The following is a 21,627-nucleotide window of genomic DNA, read 5'->3' on the forward strand; positions in this document are numbered from 1 at the left end:
ACCATTCTCATTTTTAAAGCAGCCAGCATGACTCTAACTAGGAGACAATCAAATCATGTTCGAAATTTTACCTGTTATGTGGATATGATATTCCTCCTTGAAGATCTTCTGGAAGAAAGGAATCTTGAACTGCATATGAGGAGTATGCAAACCGGGAAGATTTACATCAACGTCTCCCATGAAATGTGGAAATTCCCAGTCCTGTCAGATAAAACCAACATGACAACATATCTGTGATTTGTTTCGTTCCTAAGCAGCAAAACACCAAAAATTGACTTTTTATAAGCACTTATTTTAAAATCATTTAAATGCAGCCAGCTGTTGGGTGTATCTGTTTTGTTCTGTGATGGTTGTTTTATGTACATTAGGTAGCAGTATGCAATCAAAATCAAAATTAAGTCATAACTTATATCCTCAGATTTTCTCTTTAATGTGATAATAAGAAACCAATGCAGAATTGATGTGTATTAATATATGTTTCTTTCTTTCATTATGGAGATCTGATCTTAAATTTTTATAGGAAGGAAGTGATCCATATTTTATAAATATGGGGTAATTTAGTTATTTTTTGTTCCACTATTTTTTAAAAATAAGAAATTTATACCAGCATATTTTCTGTAAGAAGACAAAGAGGATCTAATTCATTTAACCAAGTTCCTCAATCCACATCAAGGGAGTTTTATTAATCATCTGTGCTAGCAACTATATGGAATGGAAAAATGCCAAAATGTTCTGTCCTGTTCTCTCGCAATTTAGCATCAATTTGAACCAAATGATGGAGGGCCTGACATGCTAGCCTGAGAGATGCACAGTGAATTAATTCCAAAACTGTCATTAGTTATTTCCTTGTTGTCAAGGCAAAATCATGTGGGATGACCCTCCTTCTCACAAGAAAGGAAAAAAGATGCAAATGAGGATATTTTTAGGTGACTCATCGGCTCTTGGTTTTTGGATAGAAGCACCAAATTAAAGTCCATAACTAGCATGTGAAGAAGAAATACACTAAATAATGAAGAAACCTTTAAGCTGAATCCATGTTTTTATTTCCAGTAATAAAATTATCACTAAATTAACAAACAGTTCTATATTTAGTGAATATTTTCTAAAGAACTTGGAGATGAAAAAATAACAAAATATTACTTTAAAATTTTAATCCACTATTTTGACATAAAAAGTTAAATTTTTCTGAGATTTCTCTATATGAAGCTAATAGAGGTGTGCTGATAATAGTGTGCATGAATACTTCAGGAGTTTCCATAGCCATTCCTCTTCCCTCTTTGCAGCAAATTCTGATTAAGGGAGAACAAACGTTAAAGGAAAGAAGAATATGTGAGTGGTGGTAATCAGGAACATTTTCAATGTTCATTAATTTTTGATCTATGGATAACTTTAAGCCAGTTATAAGAAATAAATATATAAGTATAAAATAAATGATGCAATATCATCCTTTACTATTGGTGTGTATGCCAGTATCTTGTTGGTCTTGCCACTCCTGGTTTTTCAGATTTCAGCAGCAAACAGACATGTAATTTTGGAAATCCAGAAAACCCAAAGCACTGATGCTGGATGAATTTGGAATATTTTGATCTAAAATATTAGTAGAAAATGGATTGGAATAATACTTGTGAACTACTGCCTTTTATTAAAGTGCACTTTTTTTTTCCATTGATATCATCTTGCTCTATGTTACTCAGAAGACATTTGCAAAGAATTAAAATTGAATCTAGTCCTTTGCTATAATATAACTGACATCTGCCATAAAAAATTATCCTTGGCAATGATAACCAGATAATCTTTCACTAGTCCAGGATAAGAAATATAAAACATTACCAGTAGGGCAATTCCCTTTCTTACTTCTTGGTTTAAGGAAGAATGTAGCATTAACAGATACAGACTACTATCTATATAAAATAGTCACACAATAAGGACCTACTGTGTGTATAGCACAGGGAACTATATTTAATTCCTTGTTAATGGAAAAAATCTGAAAAGAATCACTGAATCACTTTCCTGTATACGTGAAACTGACACAACATTGTAAATCAACTACACTTCAATTAAATTAAAAAGGAGGGGAGTGAATACTTCTTGGTAGCAATTGGGCAAGTGTACTTTCTTTTGAAAAGACGTTCTTGGACTGTTTATGTTTAGCTTTTCATCTCATGAAATGAAAACTTTCTACTGGGTATGAAATTGATTTTAGTTTGAAAGTAATCTCTAGAGATTTCTGTAGACTGGGATCAAATCCTCACCCCCACCTCCAAATAGTTCCTTAATTATATCCCAAATGTACTCGGAGATAGAAAGAGGCATTCAGCAAAAGTAGACTAGAGGACAGGAGAAAGTCTTCCTCTTCATCTAGAAGATGGCATTCTTTTCTTTTCTTTTTTTTTTTAAAGAGATGAAGGCAGAGAGTTTGGGGGAAAATGTGAGAATAGTATCTTACACCATCTAAGAAATTAAAAACAAAGAAAGAACGAATAAAAGAGATGATACATAAAGTCTCTCAGATTCCCCCTTTATAGTGTCCAGGGGCTTCCCTGGAAGCTCAGTGGTAAAGCATCTGCTTGCCAATGCAGGAGACATGGGTTTGATCCCTGGTCTGGGAAGATCCCACATGCCTCAGAGCAGCTAAGCCTGTGCATCACAGCTACTGAGCCTGTGCTTTGGAGCCCAGGACCTCTGAAGCCTGTACACCCACAGTCCTGCTCCACAACAAGAGAAGTCACTGCAATGAGAAGCCCATAGACCACCACTACAGAGCAGCCGCTGGTCGCCACAACTAGAGAAAAGCCCCTGCAGCAAGGAAGGCCCAGTACAGCCAAACAATAAATAAACAAAATTACCAGATTTGGGTTTTAAACACTGTTTTCCTGAGTCTTTTAACTCCCTGCCTCCATCCTCTCCCTGCTACTCGTGTTTTTGTAGTTTAGTTCCTCAGTCGTGTCCTGACTCGTTCCAACCCCATGGACTGTAGCCCACCAGGCTCCTCTCTCCATAGGATTCTCCAGGCAAGAATTCTGGAGTGGGTTGCCATTCCCTTCTTCAGAGCATCTTCCTGATTGAGGGATCAAACCTGGGTCTCCTGCATTGCAGGCAGATTCTTAAACATCTGATTCACCTGAGAAGCCCCTTGTTCAGTTCCTATTCTGTATATTTCTGCAGACACATTGTTGAATCAGTGTAAAGTTTGACCTTGACTTAGATGGAATAGTAATAATAAGCATTGCTACCACTTCCAACACATTTTGGGCTCATCTTAATGGAGGCATCGGAGGGTAGTGATACCTCAAGTACTTTTTTTTTTTTTTAATAGGAGATAAAAGAGGAAGAAGAATGATATTCTCAATCCCCACCTTCATCTCCAAATCCCACAGACTTCTTGGGAAGGTGATATAATGCCTGGACAGCAACTAGCACATTGCTGGAGACAGAGGGAAGAGACAGAGAAATAGTCAACAAGCACGGCTGATTTCCCAGCATCATTCAAGGTCAGAGTGTTCTTGAGAGTAAAGCAGAGGCAGCAGATAGGGCTGTTTTCAGATGAATCGCACACAAAGCTGCTTCAGGGTCCAAGTGGAAAAGGACGAAGGTCACCTTCTCCTGCCCTCATCCACTGCACAGTGCTGGCCTCCTGAGTCTCTGATGGGACTTTGGTCACAGCAGAGTCCTCCCAGAGGGCCCCAGGAGCAGGACCATAGGGAAGGTCATTTCTCTCAAAGGGACACGTGAGTGACCTCAGTGGAGGACAGAAGAACAGGAGCAAACTGGTTTCTTGTGCAATGTGTGTCTCACACTGCAGTGACCTCCAGGAGTAACTGTGGCAGACTTTCCCTGTGATGGGGGAGGCACTGCTACCACGGAGCAGGAGCTGGTCACCTAGCAACACGTGAAACTAAAGGCCAAGGAAACCCAAGGACACTTGGATCATAAACGTTCAAGCACTGGCAATGTTCTAGCATCTCCTAAGCTACATGCTTATATTTACATACAAAATAACCCCCAAATCTTGCTATTATTAACTCATTTGTACAGAAAAGAAAAATTTGCTTCAGAGAGATTAAATTCTGAGAAAATGAAGTAGCTGTCATATGGCAGAGCACAGGCAAAAGAATACATATTTTCTGCTGGGTATGCTGCCTCTAACTATGAAAACTGATGACCCTTAACTGTTTTTGACTCATTACTAGAATTATCTATACCTGCTATTACCTGTTCTGGGGGCTTCCCAGGTGGTAGAGTGGTAACGAATCCACCAGCTAATGCAGGAGACACAGGAGACATGGGTTCGATCCCTGGGTTGGGAAGATCCCCTGGAGGAGAAAATGGCAACCCGCTCCAGTATTTTTGCCAGGATCATCTCATGGACAGAGGAGCCTGGTGGGCTACAGTCCCTGGGGTCGCAAAGGGTCAGACATGACTGAGTCACTGAACGGGCATGTACACTATACCTGTCCTTATTGAGAATCACTGATAAACAGTTATTGCATGTTCATCTCTCGCCAAAAGTCAGTTCCATGAGAGGCTTTAAATGATTTCTCCACCCCAACCCCAGAAGTTTCTCATATTTTATCCAACCCTAATTTGACCAAGAAGATCAACTGTAACTTTTTCTCCATTAATCAACTGTCCCAGAGGCCATTGATTTCCAATCAGACTGTTGAGTAGGGAGATTTGACCAACAGGAGATTACTAGCAGCTACCGAGATTCTCTTGGCATCAAAACCATGGATGTATAGCAGTTTCACACACAGATTGTATGTACATGTTATGAGAGCCATGGTGTTCTTTTCTTCTGCATACATATTAAAAATTATATTTTGAACATCAGATTAAAACACTGAATTAAGAGAAGGACGAAGCAAGATGCATTCAGCTACCAAGACTGGGGTAGAGACAGGTTGGTCCTGTGATTTTATATTATAAAATGTTCATTTACTCTATTCTTTAAGGAATGCTATCAGTATTCAGTAATTCAAAGCTTCCTTACTATGGTCTCCTATCAAATCCAACAACGCCTGCAGCCGTCTGTCCCATTTGTGGCTCAGTGATGTGAGAATGATTTAAGTACATTGTGTCGCTCACCCTACTCTAGTTATGATCAGTTTATGGTAATGAACAGACTTCCAACTTTGTATCTCGCTTCAAGAAACAGCTAATTTTTATTCAGTTGGGTATATTTCCTATATAAAAATAAATGAGAAATGTCATGGTATAGATCTACTCAGATTTCTTACATACAAGGGTTTACTTTTGCTTATGGCTATAAAAATCACATTTGAACACTGATGTCCAAATTGCATTTGGACAAGTAATTTGGGACTGATGTGTCCAAATGTGATTCCATCCAAGTGTGGCTCTATTATTCATGGATCATATCTGGATAGACTTTCAGGACACTGTTCAATATATAGTCTCAAGATATCCTGGATTCATCATTTCCTCACCTTTTCTCATTGAGGTACATGCCCTGGGGTCCAGGAAAAGCACTTGGTACTACTGTGCAGAGGAACTCAAGCTTGAAACCAACATGGTTTTGAATTCCCCAACTAGCATTCAATTTCCCACATCAAATGAAGGGGCCCCCACTTCTATTTAGAGAAGCATTAGAGGATGAAAATGTAATAACAGTGAATACTTTACCTTGCAAAAATGAAACCATGGTATCAGAACAAAAATCATATTTTAGGAACTAAAGACTGGCCACTTGGTTTTTGAGAAATTTAAGACACAATTTAGATAATAGTTTGCCAAAAGTATAGATAACAATTTAGAATAGAATTGACGATAGATTCCTAAATACTGATTAAAAATACCATTCTTCAGTGTAATAATTTGCAAATCTCCTCTTTATAGGCATTTAGATTATAAGGATTTAAATGATTTCAAAATTCAACTTTACAGATTTGCTTGTTTCCCTTTGTTAACCTCCATTCTTCCTATTTCAGAACTGAATATAGGTCCGTGAATATCAGAACATTATTGTACCCAAAATGTCCCCAGCTTGTAAAGTGTCCTTGGTTTTTCTATGCTTACTGTGTCCTAGCAACAAGATTTGAGATGACAGTGAACAGTGGTGGCCTGAAGAATTGTACTCATGCTTTGGAAGATATTTTTGCTTCTTATTAAGAATCTCAAGTGCCTGATTTCTTTCAGCACCAGTACGTGTCTCCTAATTGGCAAAACTGCTATGGCATCACTTAGCTGAATAAATCCTTGGAAACCTTGACATACAGTAGATGTTGCTTATTTATTTGTTACCTGCCTCTCCCATTGGAATGTAAGCTCCAAGGAACATAAGGAATTTTCTCCTGTTTTGTGCACTGTTACATTTCCCCATACCTGTAGTATATACTAAGAACTCAAATACTTGATGAGTTCATGAATGGAGCTCTTTGAAAGTTAAAGATATGCAATTACTTTTGGGTTTCATGTAAATGGAATTTAGGTAAACAGGGCAATAAATATCTGGTTTTGTAAATAATATTACACATCAAACTGAGATTCATTATAATGAAAAAAATGTTTTTCTCCCCTATAAACAAGGTGTATTACTATTACACAGACAGTAATTACTTTTAAGAAACTTTACCATCAGGCTCTGGCATGATAGCAGTGGGTTTTTTAAGATAAGTTTTATTACATCTAGATAGCTTAAAAGATCATTCCTTTAACCCAAAGATTAAGTCATTTGCCAAAGATCACAGAGGAAAGGAGACAGTATATAATGGGAGAAAGAAAGGGGTCAAATTTAAATACCGTGAGATGAGGCAGTTACTATTTGGGGAATTAGTAAAAATGCTCGTTGCGATGATCCAAGACACCCTTTTAATTCCCATATAAGTGTAAAGAAGCTCATGAGACACGTTCAACCAAGTCAGAGAACAAGAAAAGAGAATGTAAACCAACATGTGATTAAAAAATGGAGGATCGCCTCCCACAATGGGCGACACTAGGAAGGTGATCAAGGTAACAATGAATATCAGAGGTGCCTAGCAATAAACATGAAGGGTGTACAAAAGAGAAAGATCAGCAGGTTAATTTGTTTTTCTTCTTCTTTTTTTAAATTTATTTTTATTAGTTGGAGGCTAATTACTTTACAATGTTGTAGTGGTTTTTGCCATACATTGACATGAATCAGCTACCTTTTGACAATTATTCTTATAAGTTATACTCTCATTTTCTCCTAATATTCATTATTTTTTTTCCCCTCTGGGCAAATGAATTCCATACTCTTTTGGAGTTCTCTCTCAGGAGTCACTTATGCTATTTAAAAGATTTAAAAGTTTTTGGGAGAAATCTTGTCTTTCTGATTGAAGTAGGCTTTTTTCAATGAGTAGAAGAGATAGCAGATCTCATTCATCACTAAGACAAATCCAAGTCAAACTGTAAATCCTTACCTAAAATGTTGAAAGAAGTTGACTCAAGATTTTTACACATTCTAAGATACGGATGAACTCTCAGAATTGTTGTTCACATAATCTAATTCATCCTAAAGGCATATTTTGTAGTGTGGTTTAATGTATTTTCTTCATCAGTAATCCTTCTCACTTGCAAAGGCCAATAGGAATTTCCCTGGCTAATTTTGAAGCCAACGTACATCAATGAGATTTAAGTAACAGTTTAGCGCCCACAGAGAAAGCAAATAAGTCAAGCCCAAAGTAGATTTGAGAAGTGAGTGTAGTTTGTTACTTTTAAGAGACTACCATGAGGTTCTGGCACCACAGCGGTGGGTTTTTTAAGATAAGTTTTATTATATCTAGACAGCTTGAAGGCATCGTTCCTTTAAGCACCAAGGTGGAAGAATGTCTGATGAAAAGCATGAGGCCTCGTTTACAGATGTCCTGCCCTGGCAGACAGATGCGGTAAAGGACAAAATAAAAGTCATTCTTGTAAGTGTTTACAGCTAACAGAAATGCATCATGTGGCCTCTAGGAATAATGGGAAATCAATATCCCTCACCAGGGCAGTACAGTTCACCAATATGCACCGAAAGAGTGCTTGACGTTTTATAGACTCCTATGCGTGTGTGGGGGTGAGGGGGTAGGGAGCTGGCAAACCATTGACTAGGAGAAGTTGCTGAAAACTAAAGCTAATGCAAAGACTAAACAAACATGGTGTCATAACTCAATGATAGATCCTTTTGGATAAAATCTTCCATCCATCATCAAACAACAACTTGACTTACTTTGCCCTTAAGATAAATGAATACTAGCTATATAATAAGTTGATATTTTTAAAATTGAGAGCACCTAATAACTCCTTTCCTAAAGAGGAAAATGTGAAGTCTGGTGGAAGAAAGTTTTTGAGCATCACGTTTTCATGTTATTTTTCAGACACTGGCTGCAGTTCAATAGTAACAGCCCTTGCTTATTTTGTACCTTATTGTATTTGCACATTTGGTATAAAATGTCACTGCTCCAGTTATCTGTTCTGGCTCTATGCATGCTGCCAGGAATGGTCACATACAATTGTCTGAATGACTAATTTCTTCTATAAGCTATATTGGAAAATTAATTGCACACTGTCAAAAGAGTAGATATTGCCCTTGGCAAAATTTTAATTTAATATTGAAGTCATTTTTCTCTGTGAAAAAATAATAATAGTGGAGATCAGTGGATAAATGTAACTCAATATAAAAATATTCAGAAGCAATAGAGAGGATATAAAGTTGATCTAAATATCAGATGTGTGGTTGAGATAAAGGGCTCTAGTGTTTCTTGCAATAGATTCCTTTTTCATAATTTTTTGTCAACAATGTCTCATGGAGCATATATTCTAATAGAAGAGAGACTGATCAGCAAATAGAAATACAGTAGGATATCAAATAGAGATAAATGCTCTAAAGAAAATAAAGCAGGCTAAGGGGATGGAGCATGGTGAGTTAGGGGTGGGTACTAGTTTAGTTAGTCAAAAGAAAGCTTCCTTGAGGGTGACCTTCGTATGGAGTGCTGACTCATATGAAAGAACCAGCTCTGCACATCTTTGGAGGAGGGCATCAGCTAGAAGGAGGAGCTAATGCAATGGCCCTGAGGAGGAAATGAACCGGAAATGTTCAAGAAACAGCAAGAATATAAGGGGCGGATAGGAAGGTGAATGATGTGGAAAGTGGTAGGTTGGCTGCAGGAGGAATAAAGGCCAGTTGCAATGTGGGAGACCTGGGTTCGATTCCTAGGTTGGGAAGATCCCCTGGAGAAGGGAAAGGCTACCCACTGCAGCATTCTTGCTTGGAGAATCCCATGGACAGAGGAGCTTGGCAGACTTCAGTCCACGGGGTCGCAAAGAGTCGGACGTGACTGAGCAGCTAAGCACAGCACACAGGATGACTGTCGAAATTTAGGTGCAAGGTGATGGCGGTTCAACAATGGTGATCAGGTGTTCAGATCAAGATGTATTTTGACTTAGCACCAACCGAGCTTCTGAATTTACCATTTGCTCCAGCAACTGGTAAATGACAGTGTCATTTACTGAGAAGGTAGAATTTGGGGAACCAATCAACTTGTGGAAGATAGGGAGGTGGATAAGAAATCTAGAGATCTATTTAGAATATGCTATTAAACATTGAGTAGAGGTATTGTGTAGGCAGTTGGGAAACTTAGGGGAGGAACCACGACTGGAGATGTAGGTACTTCCCTGGCAGTCCAGTGGTTAAGGCTCCGAGCTTCCAATGCAGAGGCCCGAGTCCTATCCCTGGTTAGTGAACTAAGATCCTACAGGCCATGTGGCATGGCCAAAAAAAAAAAAGAAAAAATAACAAAGACTGGAGATGTAGGTGTGGGAGTCACAATGATATAAAACCACAGAGCTGGGTAAAATCATCTGGAAAGGGAGTATAGAAAGCCCAAAGAAGATAACCAGGAACTGAACACTGAGGCAGACTGACATTTAGAATTTGGAAGAGGAGAAGCCAGTAAGGAAAACAGAACAAGAATGCCATATGTTATAAGAAGAACAAAAGAAAGTTCATCCTAGGAGCCAGGTGAAAAAAGTGTTGAAAGAAGTAGTCGACTTCACTGAATGCAGCTGAAAGTTTGAGTGAGGAGACTGAAAGTTCACCATAGGATGCAGCAATGTCAGGACTGTTGATCTTGAGAAGATCTCCAAGCTCCAGAGGAAGCTAAAACTGGAGACAAAAGCCTGGCTGCCTGGTTCAAGAGAAAATGGGAAGTGAGAAGTAGAGACAATAATTATAGATCTCTTATGAGGAGCTTTGCTCTTAGTAGGAGCAGAGTAAAGAGGCAGGAGAGAGGCCAGAGAGAGACTACAAGTCTTTTAATTTCAAATAAATTAGTGTTATTATAAAATAAAGTCAATGTGGACTGAGTAGGGGACTCTGAGTGAGACCTGAAATTTCCTTTTTATATATTTTCAACAACTTCTGCAATGGCTAATGTGTGCACCAGCATGGATGCACTGGTTGTTTCCAGCTGCTGTCTACTCTGGTTGATCAATACCTTCACTGTATCAGTAGTTAAATATTCTGACCACCACTCTTTGTGAAGTCAAGAGGGCTGCTTTTCTGAAATAAGACAAAACAACACTAGGCTAAGTTTACTGTATCTAGAATGCAATGGAGTTTTAGAAACAATAGGCTGGAACCTTGCTGCTCTACTAATGTGATTTCCCTCTGTTTTCATCTTTCTCAGAGAAGACAGTCACAGAGTGTCTGCCTCTGACCCCCTGGACTGCCTGGCAATAATATGAACAGAAAGTAAAACCTTTAGAGCAATGGATTTGAACTACCAGAAATCCCAGGCCTTTCTTCAATGAGTTTTAGGTCAAGAGTGTTCATCCTCTGAGCTCTAGAGAAAAATTATCAACCCTCAAGTAAGAGAGTAAAGACTAGAAAAACAAGATATATAGAGGCAGGTTGGAGGGATGGAAAGAACAAAATACATTTTGTTGTTGGAGAATTATACCTCAGTGAATCTAACTTTTCTGAACCTATTTTTAGTTCAGAGGTCATTGGCCAAGAAAAACCAAAAATACATTGTTTTACTTGTTGGAAACCTAGGAGAGTGATTCTACCACCCTCAGGGTCCTTTTGAAAAACAAGTTTCCAAGCTGGGGTAAAGAAGCCTTGCATGCATGTCAGCAGTTGCCTGTCTTTATATTGACATGTTCCATTCAGAAAAGCCCGAGGTGACTATAGTGGGCTTGGTTTATAGAATCCACTCAGCACTTTTAGACTGAATGTGAAGTCTATACAAGAAATTCCTAGTAACTTATGCTACTTCCACATAGAATTGTATCTATTAATTGAATTGTATCATACAATTCAATGAATTCAACACTTATTGAATACCAACTATATGCAATGCATTTATTCTCAAAGACTATCAAATGGCATTAATAAATAAACTATGCTCTTCCTTCTGCAGATATAGACAATGAGGGTCAGTGATGTCACAAGACTCCTCCCATATTATAGTCCAACAGACAACTGGTAGAGAAAAGATTAGATGAAATTAAATCAGTATCACTGTGTTTCACTGCATCCCCCTTATTAAGAATTCTACTTAACAGGAAAAAAATCCTGTTAAAAAGATTGTATTTTCATACTATATTCAGAAAAGCAAACCAACATTTATCATAAACTTGCTCTGTATCAAGCACTTGATCCACAATAAACCACATGCAAATGCATGTGGCAAGGAAAATTTTTCTCATTTTATAAGGGAATAAAACTGAGGATCAGAGAACAGTCAAGTAGCTTGCCCAGTGCTGCACAATCAGTATCAAAAGGGTTGGTTCCCAGGTCAGTCTAACTCCAGAGATATTTTTTTTTATATCGTATCAAGCTTGTTCATTACTTTTTTCATTATGCTCTAACATTGCAACTATCTTCCCACCTATAAGCCAATTGTCATGTCAGTGTGTATTTCCCTTAGAACTTACACCTGTAATTAAAACTTTCCCATTAGTGGTATGTTGTAGCTCATCTTGAAATAATATTTTCTTAGAATTATCCTGGTACCTGCAGCACATGAGGAGGGAATCCTGTCTCATTTCCATTGCAAAGTCCAAGAATGGCAGTGTTTCTTTGTTTACAAAGCTGCAAAATACGCAGGCTGAGGTGCACGTTTAACTCTGGATGGTTTGTGCTGGGCTGTTCTCAGTCGCTTCAGTCGTGTCTGACTCTTTGCCACCTATGGACTGTAGCCCGCCAGGCTCCTCTGTCCATGGGATTCTTCAGGCAAGAATACTGGAGTGCGTAGGCATGCCCTCCTCTAGGGGGATCTTCCCAACCCAGGAATCGAACCCATGACTCTGGTGTCTCCTGCATTGCAAGCAGGTTCTTTACTTGCTGAGCCACCTGGGAAGCCCCAAAATGGTTTATGGCCATCTTAGAATTTTTACTGCCAATTCATAGATTTGGCTCTAAACTTAGAATACTTCTAGTAATGAATACTCTCTCCCCAACTTCTTTGCACTTCAGTTTTCTCACCTGAGGATATTTTCATCATACTCTGATGGCAGACTCCTGTATCATTGCACTAGAAAACAGGATTTGGGGGCGATTTGTTGTCCACTAGTGTTGACTTTTCCCTAGTGGCTCAGATGGGCCTCTGAATTTGCCTACAATGTGAGAGACCCAGGCTCAATCCCTGGGTTGGGAAGATCCTCTGGAGAAGGGAATTACCCACTCCAGTATTCTTGCCTGGAGAATTCCATGGACAGAGGAACTTGGCAGGCTACAGTCCACGGGGTCACAAAAGTCGGATGATGATGAGCACCTATCACTTTCACTTCAGTGTTGGCGATTAAACTTTGCAACTTCCTAAAAAGACACAACTTTTATGTTTCTTTGGAAGCTGTGTAACAGTGAGATTTGTGCTACTAATGCATTATGGCTTGACATATCATGAAGTGAAAAAATTTTGTGTTATGTAGGTGACTCAAGGTAGCACAAAAACATGAGAAAGATAACTATAAGAACAATAAAACACACATAATACATATTATCTTTATAGCTTTCTTTCTTGTGTTTATATATAAATATGGTTATATATATATATATATTATGATTTTATGTAATGTGTATAAAGAAGACTGTGTCAAAGAACCGATCCTTTCAAATTGTGGTGTTGGAGAAGACTCGTGAGAGTCCCTTGGACAGCAAGGAGATCAAATCAGTCAATCCTAAAGGAAATCAACCCTCAATATTCATTGGAAGGACTGATGCTAAAGCTGAAACTCCAATCCTTTGATTACCTGATGCAAAGAGCCGACTCATTGGAAAAGACCCTGATGCTGGGAAAGATTGAGGGCAGGAGGAGAAGGGGGCAACAGAGGATGAGATGGTTGGAGGGCATCACTGACTCAATGGACCAGAGTTTATGCAAACTCCAGGAGACAGTGAAGGACAGAGAAGCCTGGCGTGTTACAGACCATGGGGTTGCAAAGAGTCAGACATGATTTAGAAGCTGAACAACAATATAAAAATATATATATTCTGCATAACTCTCTACAAAATCTGTTCTATTTTATCTAAAGTCTTCCTTGTTCTATATGCCATTGAAGTTACTGTGTTTCTGGGAACCTCTCCAAGGATTAATTCTTCTTGCTAATAATTATGATAGGTAGAAGATGACACAATTTTTATAAATATAATGTTATTAATAATCCATTTAAAGCCTGTCTCGATATTTGATTTTAAACAGAATTATCAGTGCAAGCAACATCGAAAAGTACATCACTAATGTTATGGGCTTGAAGCCCCATATAATATCTCTGTGAAATATATTAGATTTCTAATGAAATGTGTCATATTTAGAAATATTACAAACAATACCCTGTGGTAACAAAGTAACAATGAACTTTGGGAAAGTGGCAAAAATTATCAGAAAATAATTTTATACTACCTCAGGACAATATCTCATAAAATTTTTATTTGTAAAAATTGGTAAGCTTATGGTTCTGAAAATTGACTTTTAATGCACAGAAAAGCTACATGAAAGCAATCATAAAAACTAAACATAAAACATAAAATTTTGCCTTCAAGCATTGAATTGTACTTGGTGAGTCATAGGCAAATTTGAAATTATTACTTTTGCAGTTGCCAAAGGCTTTGCTTTATGGATATCTGTAACACATATAGATAAATCAATTAACATGTTATTTTTCCTATATAAATCCAGGTGCACTTGATTTATTACTTCTCACTAGAGAAGTTGGCCAATCCACATCATTATGAAACTGTCCAGGTAATAGACTATCTTCAGAAATTAGTTTTATAAAGGTTCCAAATTGTTTTACAAAGTTAGAGCTTGCTGACAGATCCCCACTCCCACTCTCAATTCAGAGATACTAGGTTTTTAAAAATTGTATTTCTCTTTTAAATAATAAATCCACTCTTTAACAACTAAATACCCATACTAAGAACTTCAAAGAATCAGGTATCATTTGCCTTTAAATATAGATACATGATTGCGTTAGCCAGAAATGCAGACTTCTTCATATTTCTTTTTTGGAAAAATACAGACAAAGAATGCTTGGGTGTTATAATGTAAGCAGGAGATACTAATTAACTCAGAATCAGTGAAAGATCTCAATTGTACTTCCTGAGGCTCAATTACATACAATGAGAAAGAATATACATGATCATAATTAACATTTTTTCTATTTTTCTTTTTCAAGTCAATGGTTATGATTTAGTATGCCTTCACTGACAATTATATAGCATGATCTATAGGTTACTCATTCTATGATCCAAAATAAAGATATGCCCTCTAAAGTTATTTAAATGTAAGGAAATGGATTTCCTTTTACTACTATTATTAAACATTCTGCTTGCCATCCTTCCAGCCAGGCGCTGAGACATGAACTGTTAGGACAAACAGCCACTATCCAATGAGCTAATGAAACAGGCTCTGCACCAGCATAGTTACTTCCATACATTTCCTTATTTTTTTTTATCTTTAAAATAATGATCCAAAGTGAGTTTTCCTTTTCCCATTTTGCAGTTATGGAAACTGAGGTTCAGAAAAGGTATTTGACTGACTTACTGTAATATATAAGTGGAAAAGTCGGAGCCAAGCCCCAGGCATCTCAGTCTTATATCTGCTGTTTTTTAAACTTCATTTAGAAGGATGAGTAGAAATTTAGCATATATTGCTTCTAAATGACCTATTACTGTCTTGGTTTAACTATTGCTTTTTTTTTTTTAATGTAGCTTGTCTTTTCCTTTCATGACATCATCTTTTATTGGCGAAATGTTTGTACACACGGCAGTTCGTTGTGTCAGCCTCTCTTTTCCACATTGGCCATACAGTAGTATTTCCAAGTTGATCTAGTTCTAGGCTCTACCTTCATGAGGTTTACAGTTTGAATGTAGCATAAACACACAAACAGAATAACTTCAGAAAATGATTAGTGCCAAAGAGAAAATAAGCTAGGATGATTGGCTGGAGAAGTTACTGTAAGTAGGGCTAGAGAAGATCTCTAGGTAGATTAAACCCCTCAAGTGAAAGGTACCAGGTAATGTGATGTATGCTATGGATGCAACAGGGAACAAAACAGACCAACAGAGATGCCACTCTCAAGTTTAATAACTTAAGTCAAGAGGGCTTCCCAGGCGGCACAGTGGCAGATGTGGGCTCTATCCCTGGGTAAAGGGAAGATCCCCTGGAGTAGGAAATGGCAAACTGCTCCAGTATTCTTGGCTTGAAAATCCCATAGACAGAGGAGCCTGGTGGGCCCATGGGGTTGCAAAGAGTCAGACACGACTGAGCATGATAGCACATACAGAGAGAGCAAAAGATGAAAGAACTAGAGTCAACTAGATGAAATGAGGTACAATTAGTAAGTGCTGTGAAGGAAATAAAGTGAAGATTGAGAAAGAGAATAACAAAGAGGCCATCGCAGGAGGCATCCTGGAAGAGGTGAGACCTGATCTGAGAACTGAGGATGGGATTGATCCAACCACACAAAGAGAAGAGAATATTGTGCAAAGCAAGTGCTCAATGAGGGTATTCTGCTTGGTCCTTGGGATACAGTGGTGTAAAAAATGTCTATGGACACTATAATTTATTGATGCTTGTGAACAAGTTGGACATGAATCAAATAATGATGGAAATAGAACCCCTTGTTTAAGATATTGTTTGCAGGTATCTTTTCTCATTCTGTAGGTGGCCCTTTCATTTCGTTGATAGTTTCCTTCTCTGTGAAGATTTTTAGTTTGTTACAGTCCCATTTGTTTATTTTTGCTGCTGTTTCCCTAGCTTGAGGAGAAATATACAAAAAAATATTGCTTAGACTGAAGTCAAAGAGCATACTTTGTATGCCTTCTAGAAGATTTATAGTTTCATGCCTTACATTTAAGTCTTTAATTGGTTTTGAATTTACTTTGAATATGGTATGAGAACATAGTCCAGTGTAAGTCTTGCGTGTAACTGTCCAGTTTTCTCAAGACTATTTGGTGAAGAGTCTTTTTGCCTTTGTATATTCTTGTTTACTTTGCCAAAGACTAATTGCCTTTATAAGTGTGAATTAATTTCTGGGCTGTCTATTCTACTTCCCTGATCTGTATGTCTGTTTTCCTGCCAGTACCATACTGTTTTCATTACCATAGTTTTGTCCTATAGTTTGAAATCAGCTTGTACTATAGTTTGAAATTGCTCTTCTTTCAGCCTCCTCTTTCTCAAGACTGTCTTGTCTATTCAAGGTCTTAAAATTATTTGTTCTGGTTCTGTGAAAAATTCCTTGGTATTTTGATAGGGATTGCATTGGAGCAGAAGATTGTCTTGGGTATTATGATAATTTTAACAATATCAGTTCTCCCAATCTAGAAGTACAGTGTATCTTTCCATCTGTTTGTGTTACCTTCAATACCTTTCATCAGTTATCTTACAGTTTTCCAAGTACAGGTCTTTTACTTCCTTAGTTAGTTTTATTCCCAAGTATTTTATTATTTTTGATGCACTTGTGAATGGGACTTTCTAGATTTTTTTTCTTTCTGATAATTTAGTGTATAGAAACACCACATATTTCTGTATATTAATTTTATATCCTGCAATTTTATTAAATTCATTGGTGAGTTCTAATAGTTTTTTTTACTGGTGTCTTTAGGATTTTCTATTTATATAGTATGTTATCTGCTGTGACACTTTTACTTCTTTTCCAATTTTGATTACTTATATTTTTCTTGTCTCATTTTTGTGGCTAGGACTTCCAATACTATGTTAGATAAAAACTGGCAATAAGGGGCATTTTTAGCCTGTTCTTCCTCTTGAAAAACTGCTTTTAGCTTTTTACCATTGACTATGATGTTAGCTGTAAGCTAGTCATATATAGATTTTATGTTAAGGTATGTTCCCTTTATACTCACTTTGTGAGAGGTTTTATCATAAATGAATGTTGAAAATTTTCAGATGTTTTTCTGCATCTATTGAGATGATCATATGATTTTTACTCTTTAATTTGTTAATCTAGTGTATCACACTGATTAATTTGTTGATATTGAAAAATCCTTGCATCTCTGTGATCCCACTTGATCACAGAGTATGAACCTCTTAATTGTTAGATTTGGTTTGCTAATATTTTGTTGTTCATTTTTGCCTATATGTTCATTAGTGTTACTGGCCCATAGTTTTCTTTTTTGTGTGTGATATCTTTGTCTGGTTTTACTACTAGGGTGATGCTGGTTTTGTAGAATGAGTTTGGACGTACTCCTTCCACTACAATTTTCTGGAGTAGTTTGAAAAGGACAGAGGTTGACTCTTCTCTAAATGTTTGCTGAAATTAACCTGTAAATGTCTGATCCTGGGCTTGTTTTTGTTGGTTTTTTTTTTTAAATGAATGATTCAATTTCATTATTGGCAATTAGTCTGTTCATACTTTCGACTTCTTCCTTTTTCTAGTCTTGGGAGAGTGTACATTTCTAGGTATTTGTCCAATTCTTCCAGGTTGTTCATTTTATTGGTGTATAATTGTTTATAATAATCTCTTGCTATCCTTTGTATTTCTGTGGTTTCAGTTGTAACTTCCCTTTCATTCCTGACATTACTGATTTCAGGCACTTTCTCTTTTTTTTCTTGATGAGTCTGGCTAAAGATATACAATCTTTTCAAAGAACCATCTTTTAGTTTCATTAATCATATGTATTGCTTTTTAGTAGCCATTTCATTAATTTCTCCTTTGATCTTTATGATTTCCATTCCATCTACTAACTTTGGGTTGTATTTGTTTTTCTTTTTCTAGTTCATTAGGTGTTAGGTTAAGTTGTTTGAGATTTTTCTTGTTTCCTGAGGCAGGTTTTTATCACTATAATCTTCTCTCTTAGAACTGATTTTGATGTATCCCAGAGATTTTGGGTTATTTTGTTTTCATGTCATTTGTTTCCAGGCATTTAAAAATTTCCTCTTTGATTTCTTCAGTGACCCATTGGTTGTTTAGAGCATATTGTTTAGCCTCCATATGTGTATTTTTGCAATTCTTTTCTTGTAGTTGATATCTACTCTCTCTCTCTCTCTCTTTTTTTTTTTGGTTATTCTGCTTGAGTAATTTCCACTACTCTTTCTGTTCACTGATCTGTTCGTCTGTATCACTTAATCTACTATTGATTTCTTCTTTTTTTCGTTTAGTTAAATTATTCTTCAGCTCTGTTTGTTCTTTTTCACATCTTTCTAACTCTGTTAAAAACTTCTAACTTCTTACTCTGTTCATCCATTCTTCTTTGAATTCTTTGAGCACCTTTATGATCATAACCTTAAACTGTCTTTCAAGTATTTTGCTCATCTCCATTTTGTTTAATTCTTCTTCTGGGGTTTTATCTCACTCCTTCATTTGGAACATACTTTTCTCTGTCACCTCATTTTACTTAATTCACTGCTTTTATTTCTTTGTATTTGCTGTTAGTTTTATCTCCTGATGTGAAGGAATGACATTATGTAGGAAATGTCCTATGGAGCCCAGCAGGACACTCCTCTCTGGTCATCAGAGCTATATGTTTTAGGGGTCCTCCTATGTGGGTTATATGGGTCTTTCTGCTGTGGTGGGCTGACTACTGTGGGCTGTGTGGTAGGAAAGCTGGCCACTGGTCTGTTGCCTATCTGACCTTGCCTTGTGTGGAGGCTGCCAGCTGCTGGTGGGCAGGAATATGTTCTGGTGCATCTGGCTGCACTGTCAAGGGCATCCTGGTCCTGAGGCTGGCCCAGAGGCAACTGGTTATGGAGTGCTGGGGGGTCCTAAGGCAAGTGCTGACCCACTCATGGGTGGACGTGGGTCCTAGAATGACTGCTATTTGTGATGTCCTGAGACCATGGTGGGGGAAGGGTTGCATGGTTGGTGTCTGCCTGCTGTTGGACGGGGGGTAGGTGGGGAAAGGGGAGGGGTCCAACATGACAGAGCTGGTGATGATCTGCTGGTGAAGCCAGATCTTGACACGACTTGCTAAGAGCTCCAGGGTGTTCCAGAATTGGTGTTAATCTGCTAGGGGGTAGGGCTGAGGCCCTGGTAGCACCAGCATCCCTGGTAGCACCCGCCTGCTGGAGGATGGGCTATGTGTTGACATGGCTGACTGTAGGGCTTCACTAGTCCTGGGGCTGGTGGCTGAGGCTTAGTCCTGGGGCTAACACTGGCCCACAGGTGGGCAGATCTGGGTCCTACGGTCTCTGGCTACAGGGCCCAGAGGTTTCAGAGCTGACTTAAGCCTGCTGGTAAGTAGTTTTAGGGCCCAGGAAGTTCTATGGTTAGTGCCAGGTGACTGGTGGGCAGAGCTGTGTTCCAGGGTCTCTGATTGCAGGATCCTGGGGCTCCTGGAGTGACTGTTGGCTGGCAAGTGGATAGGGCTAGGTCTGGGCTCTCTGGTGGGTAAGACCTGGTCCTATGACAACTGGGGGCTTGAGAAGTCTTAAGACAGCTGGCTTGCTGATGGGTGGGGCTATGTCCCTGCCCAGCTAGCTGTGAGACCTGCCGGGTCCTAGGACTGGTATTGGTAGGCAGAGCCAGCTCCTGGAGCTAGTAAGCTAGAAGGCAGATTCCAAAATGGTGCTTAATGGCACCCATGTCTCTGTAGTAGGATGAGCTCCCAAAAATGGCTCCTGTGAGTTTCTATGTTCCAGGGTATTTGAATTGCTTCCTTCCTATCCAAAAGGCTTTCCAAGACCAATGAGTGTGTATTACCCAGCTTGCTTTCAAATCACTATGTCTACCTGGGGTCATAGAGCATTGAGATTTTGTGTGAGCCCTTTAAGAATACAGTCTGTATTTTTCATAGCCCCCTGGCTCTCCTGAAAGTAAGCCCCACTGGTCTTTAGAGCCAAATGTTCTAGGGGTTCAGCCTTCCCAGTGTAGGACCCATAGGATTGGGAACCTGATGTGGATCTTGGACCCCTCAGTTCTTGGGGAGAACCTCTGCAATTGTAATAATGTTCATTTATGTGTTACCTAACTGGGGAGGGGGATGGGTCTTGACTATATTGTGTCTCCACGCCTCCAATCTCACTGTGGTTCCTCCTTTCTGTCTTTAGTTGTAGAAGTTCTTTTCTCCTTCTCTCCAGGTCACTCTCATAGATAATTTCTCTTTAAACAGTTGTAATTTTGGGGTGTCAAGGGCAGGAGGTGAGCTCAGGGTCTTTCTACTCTGCCATCTTGGTCACTTCACCAGATCCTCTTTTCTTATAACATTTTGATGCAAGTTCTGTTTTCCCCAAGATAGATCCTCTTACTAGAATATGTAGTAAAATAAAAAATGCAAACTATAGAGCTGCCACAATGTTCAATGCATATTATTTGAACACTATTGCTAAAGCTATAAAAATGCGAATGCTTTGAAAATTTCTGTGAGCTAGTAGAAATGTTTTTGGTGTCCTACATAAACCTAAGTCAATTTTTAACATTGCTTTCAACTATAAAACAATTAAACATGGGCATATGAGCTAAGATCCATAAGAATACTGAGAAAAGTGATTAAAACCTCAGGATTCCCAAGTCCATGGTTAATGCTATATGCCTTAACCATATTTAAGCTAGTATTGATTTCATACTCAAGTTATCATTTAGATTGATGGTTATTTAGAGTAACATAAGCCCGGCAGTTTCCTTGACCAGTGTTTACATCACATTTCAACACTTTTTAATGTTTACGTTAACCAAAGCCAATATTGTTTATCCTTGAGTCAAGATAATTACTTTGGTAAATGACTATGGCATAAATCAGATAACCATATAAAAACTCACCACTGAAAACAGTTATGTGCGTATCATTTCCCCCAGTGCCTCTATAATTAATAAGAAAACCACAATCTTATTTACCTCTCTGAAATGGGACGTTAGGTATTGGTATTCACATACACACCTAATTATTTTCAGAGAACATTTGGCCATGTAAATTAAAAGGGCAGAGAAATTATCTGTTCTATCCAAGTAAATCTATTTTCCTCCATCTGGTACAAATTTGTGTTTTCTCTGAGTCAACTTTCTCTTTTCTATCTGGTTTCACACTATCAAAGTAATTAAATTAAATAAAGACATGACGGAAAATAAAATCAAACCACTTGTTTGAACGTTGACAAAAAATTGATTTTTCGCTTTTAAAGCGGCTGCTCTGCCAACCTATAAACATAGTAAGTCTTGAGACAGATTTATTTTCTTACTATTTCTTTTTCTGACTTACATGATAATTTT

General features: G+C 38.1%; 1 protein-coding gene across 5 annotated transcripts in view; it reads right to left on the minus strand.

The window, feature by feature from the left end:
- TMEM117 (transmembrane protein 117) overlaps positions 1 to 21,627 on the minus strand; it is a 596,659-nt gene that overhangs the window by 14,422 nt on the left and 560,610 nt on the right. For all 5 annotated transcript variants that reach the window (XM_065934576.1, XM_065934575.1, XM_065934577.1 and 2 more), the window contains one exon: positions 72 to 201. In XM_065934576.1, coding sequence (XP_065790648.1) covers positions 72 to 201 — 130 coding nt within the window. The remainder of the gene's footprint in view (positions 1 to 71; positions 202 to 21,627) is intronic.

This window comes from Muntiacus reevesi, chromosome 4, assembly GCF_963930625.1.
Source record: "Muntiacus reevesi chromosome 4, mMunRee1.1, whole genome shotgun sequence".
In the NCBI taxonomy this organism is placed as follows: domain Eukaryota; kingdom Metazoa; phylum Chordata; class Mammalia; order Artiodactyla; family Cervidae; genus Muntiacus; species Muntiacus reevesi.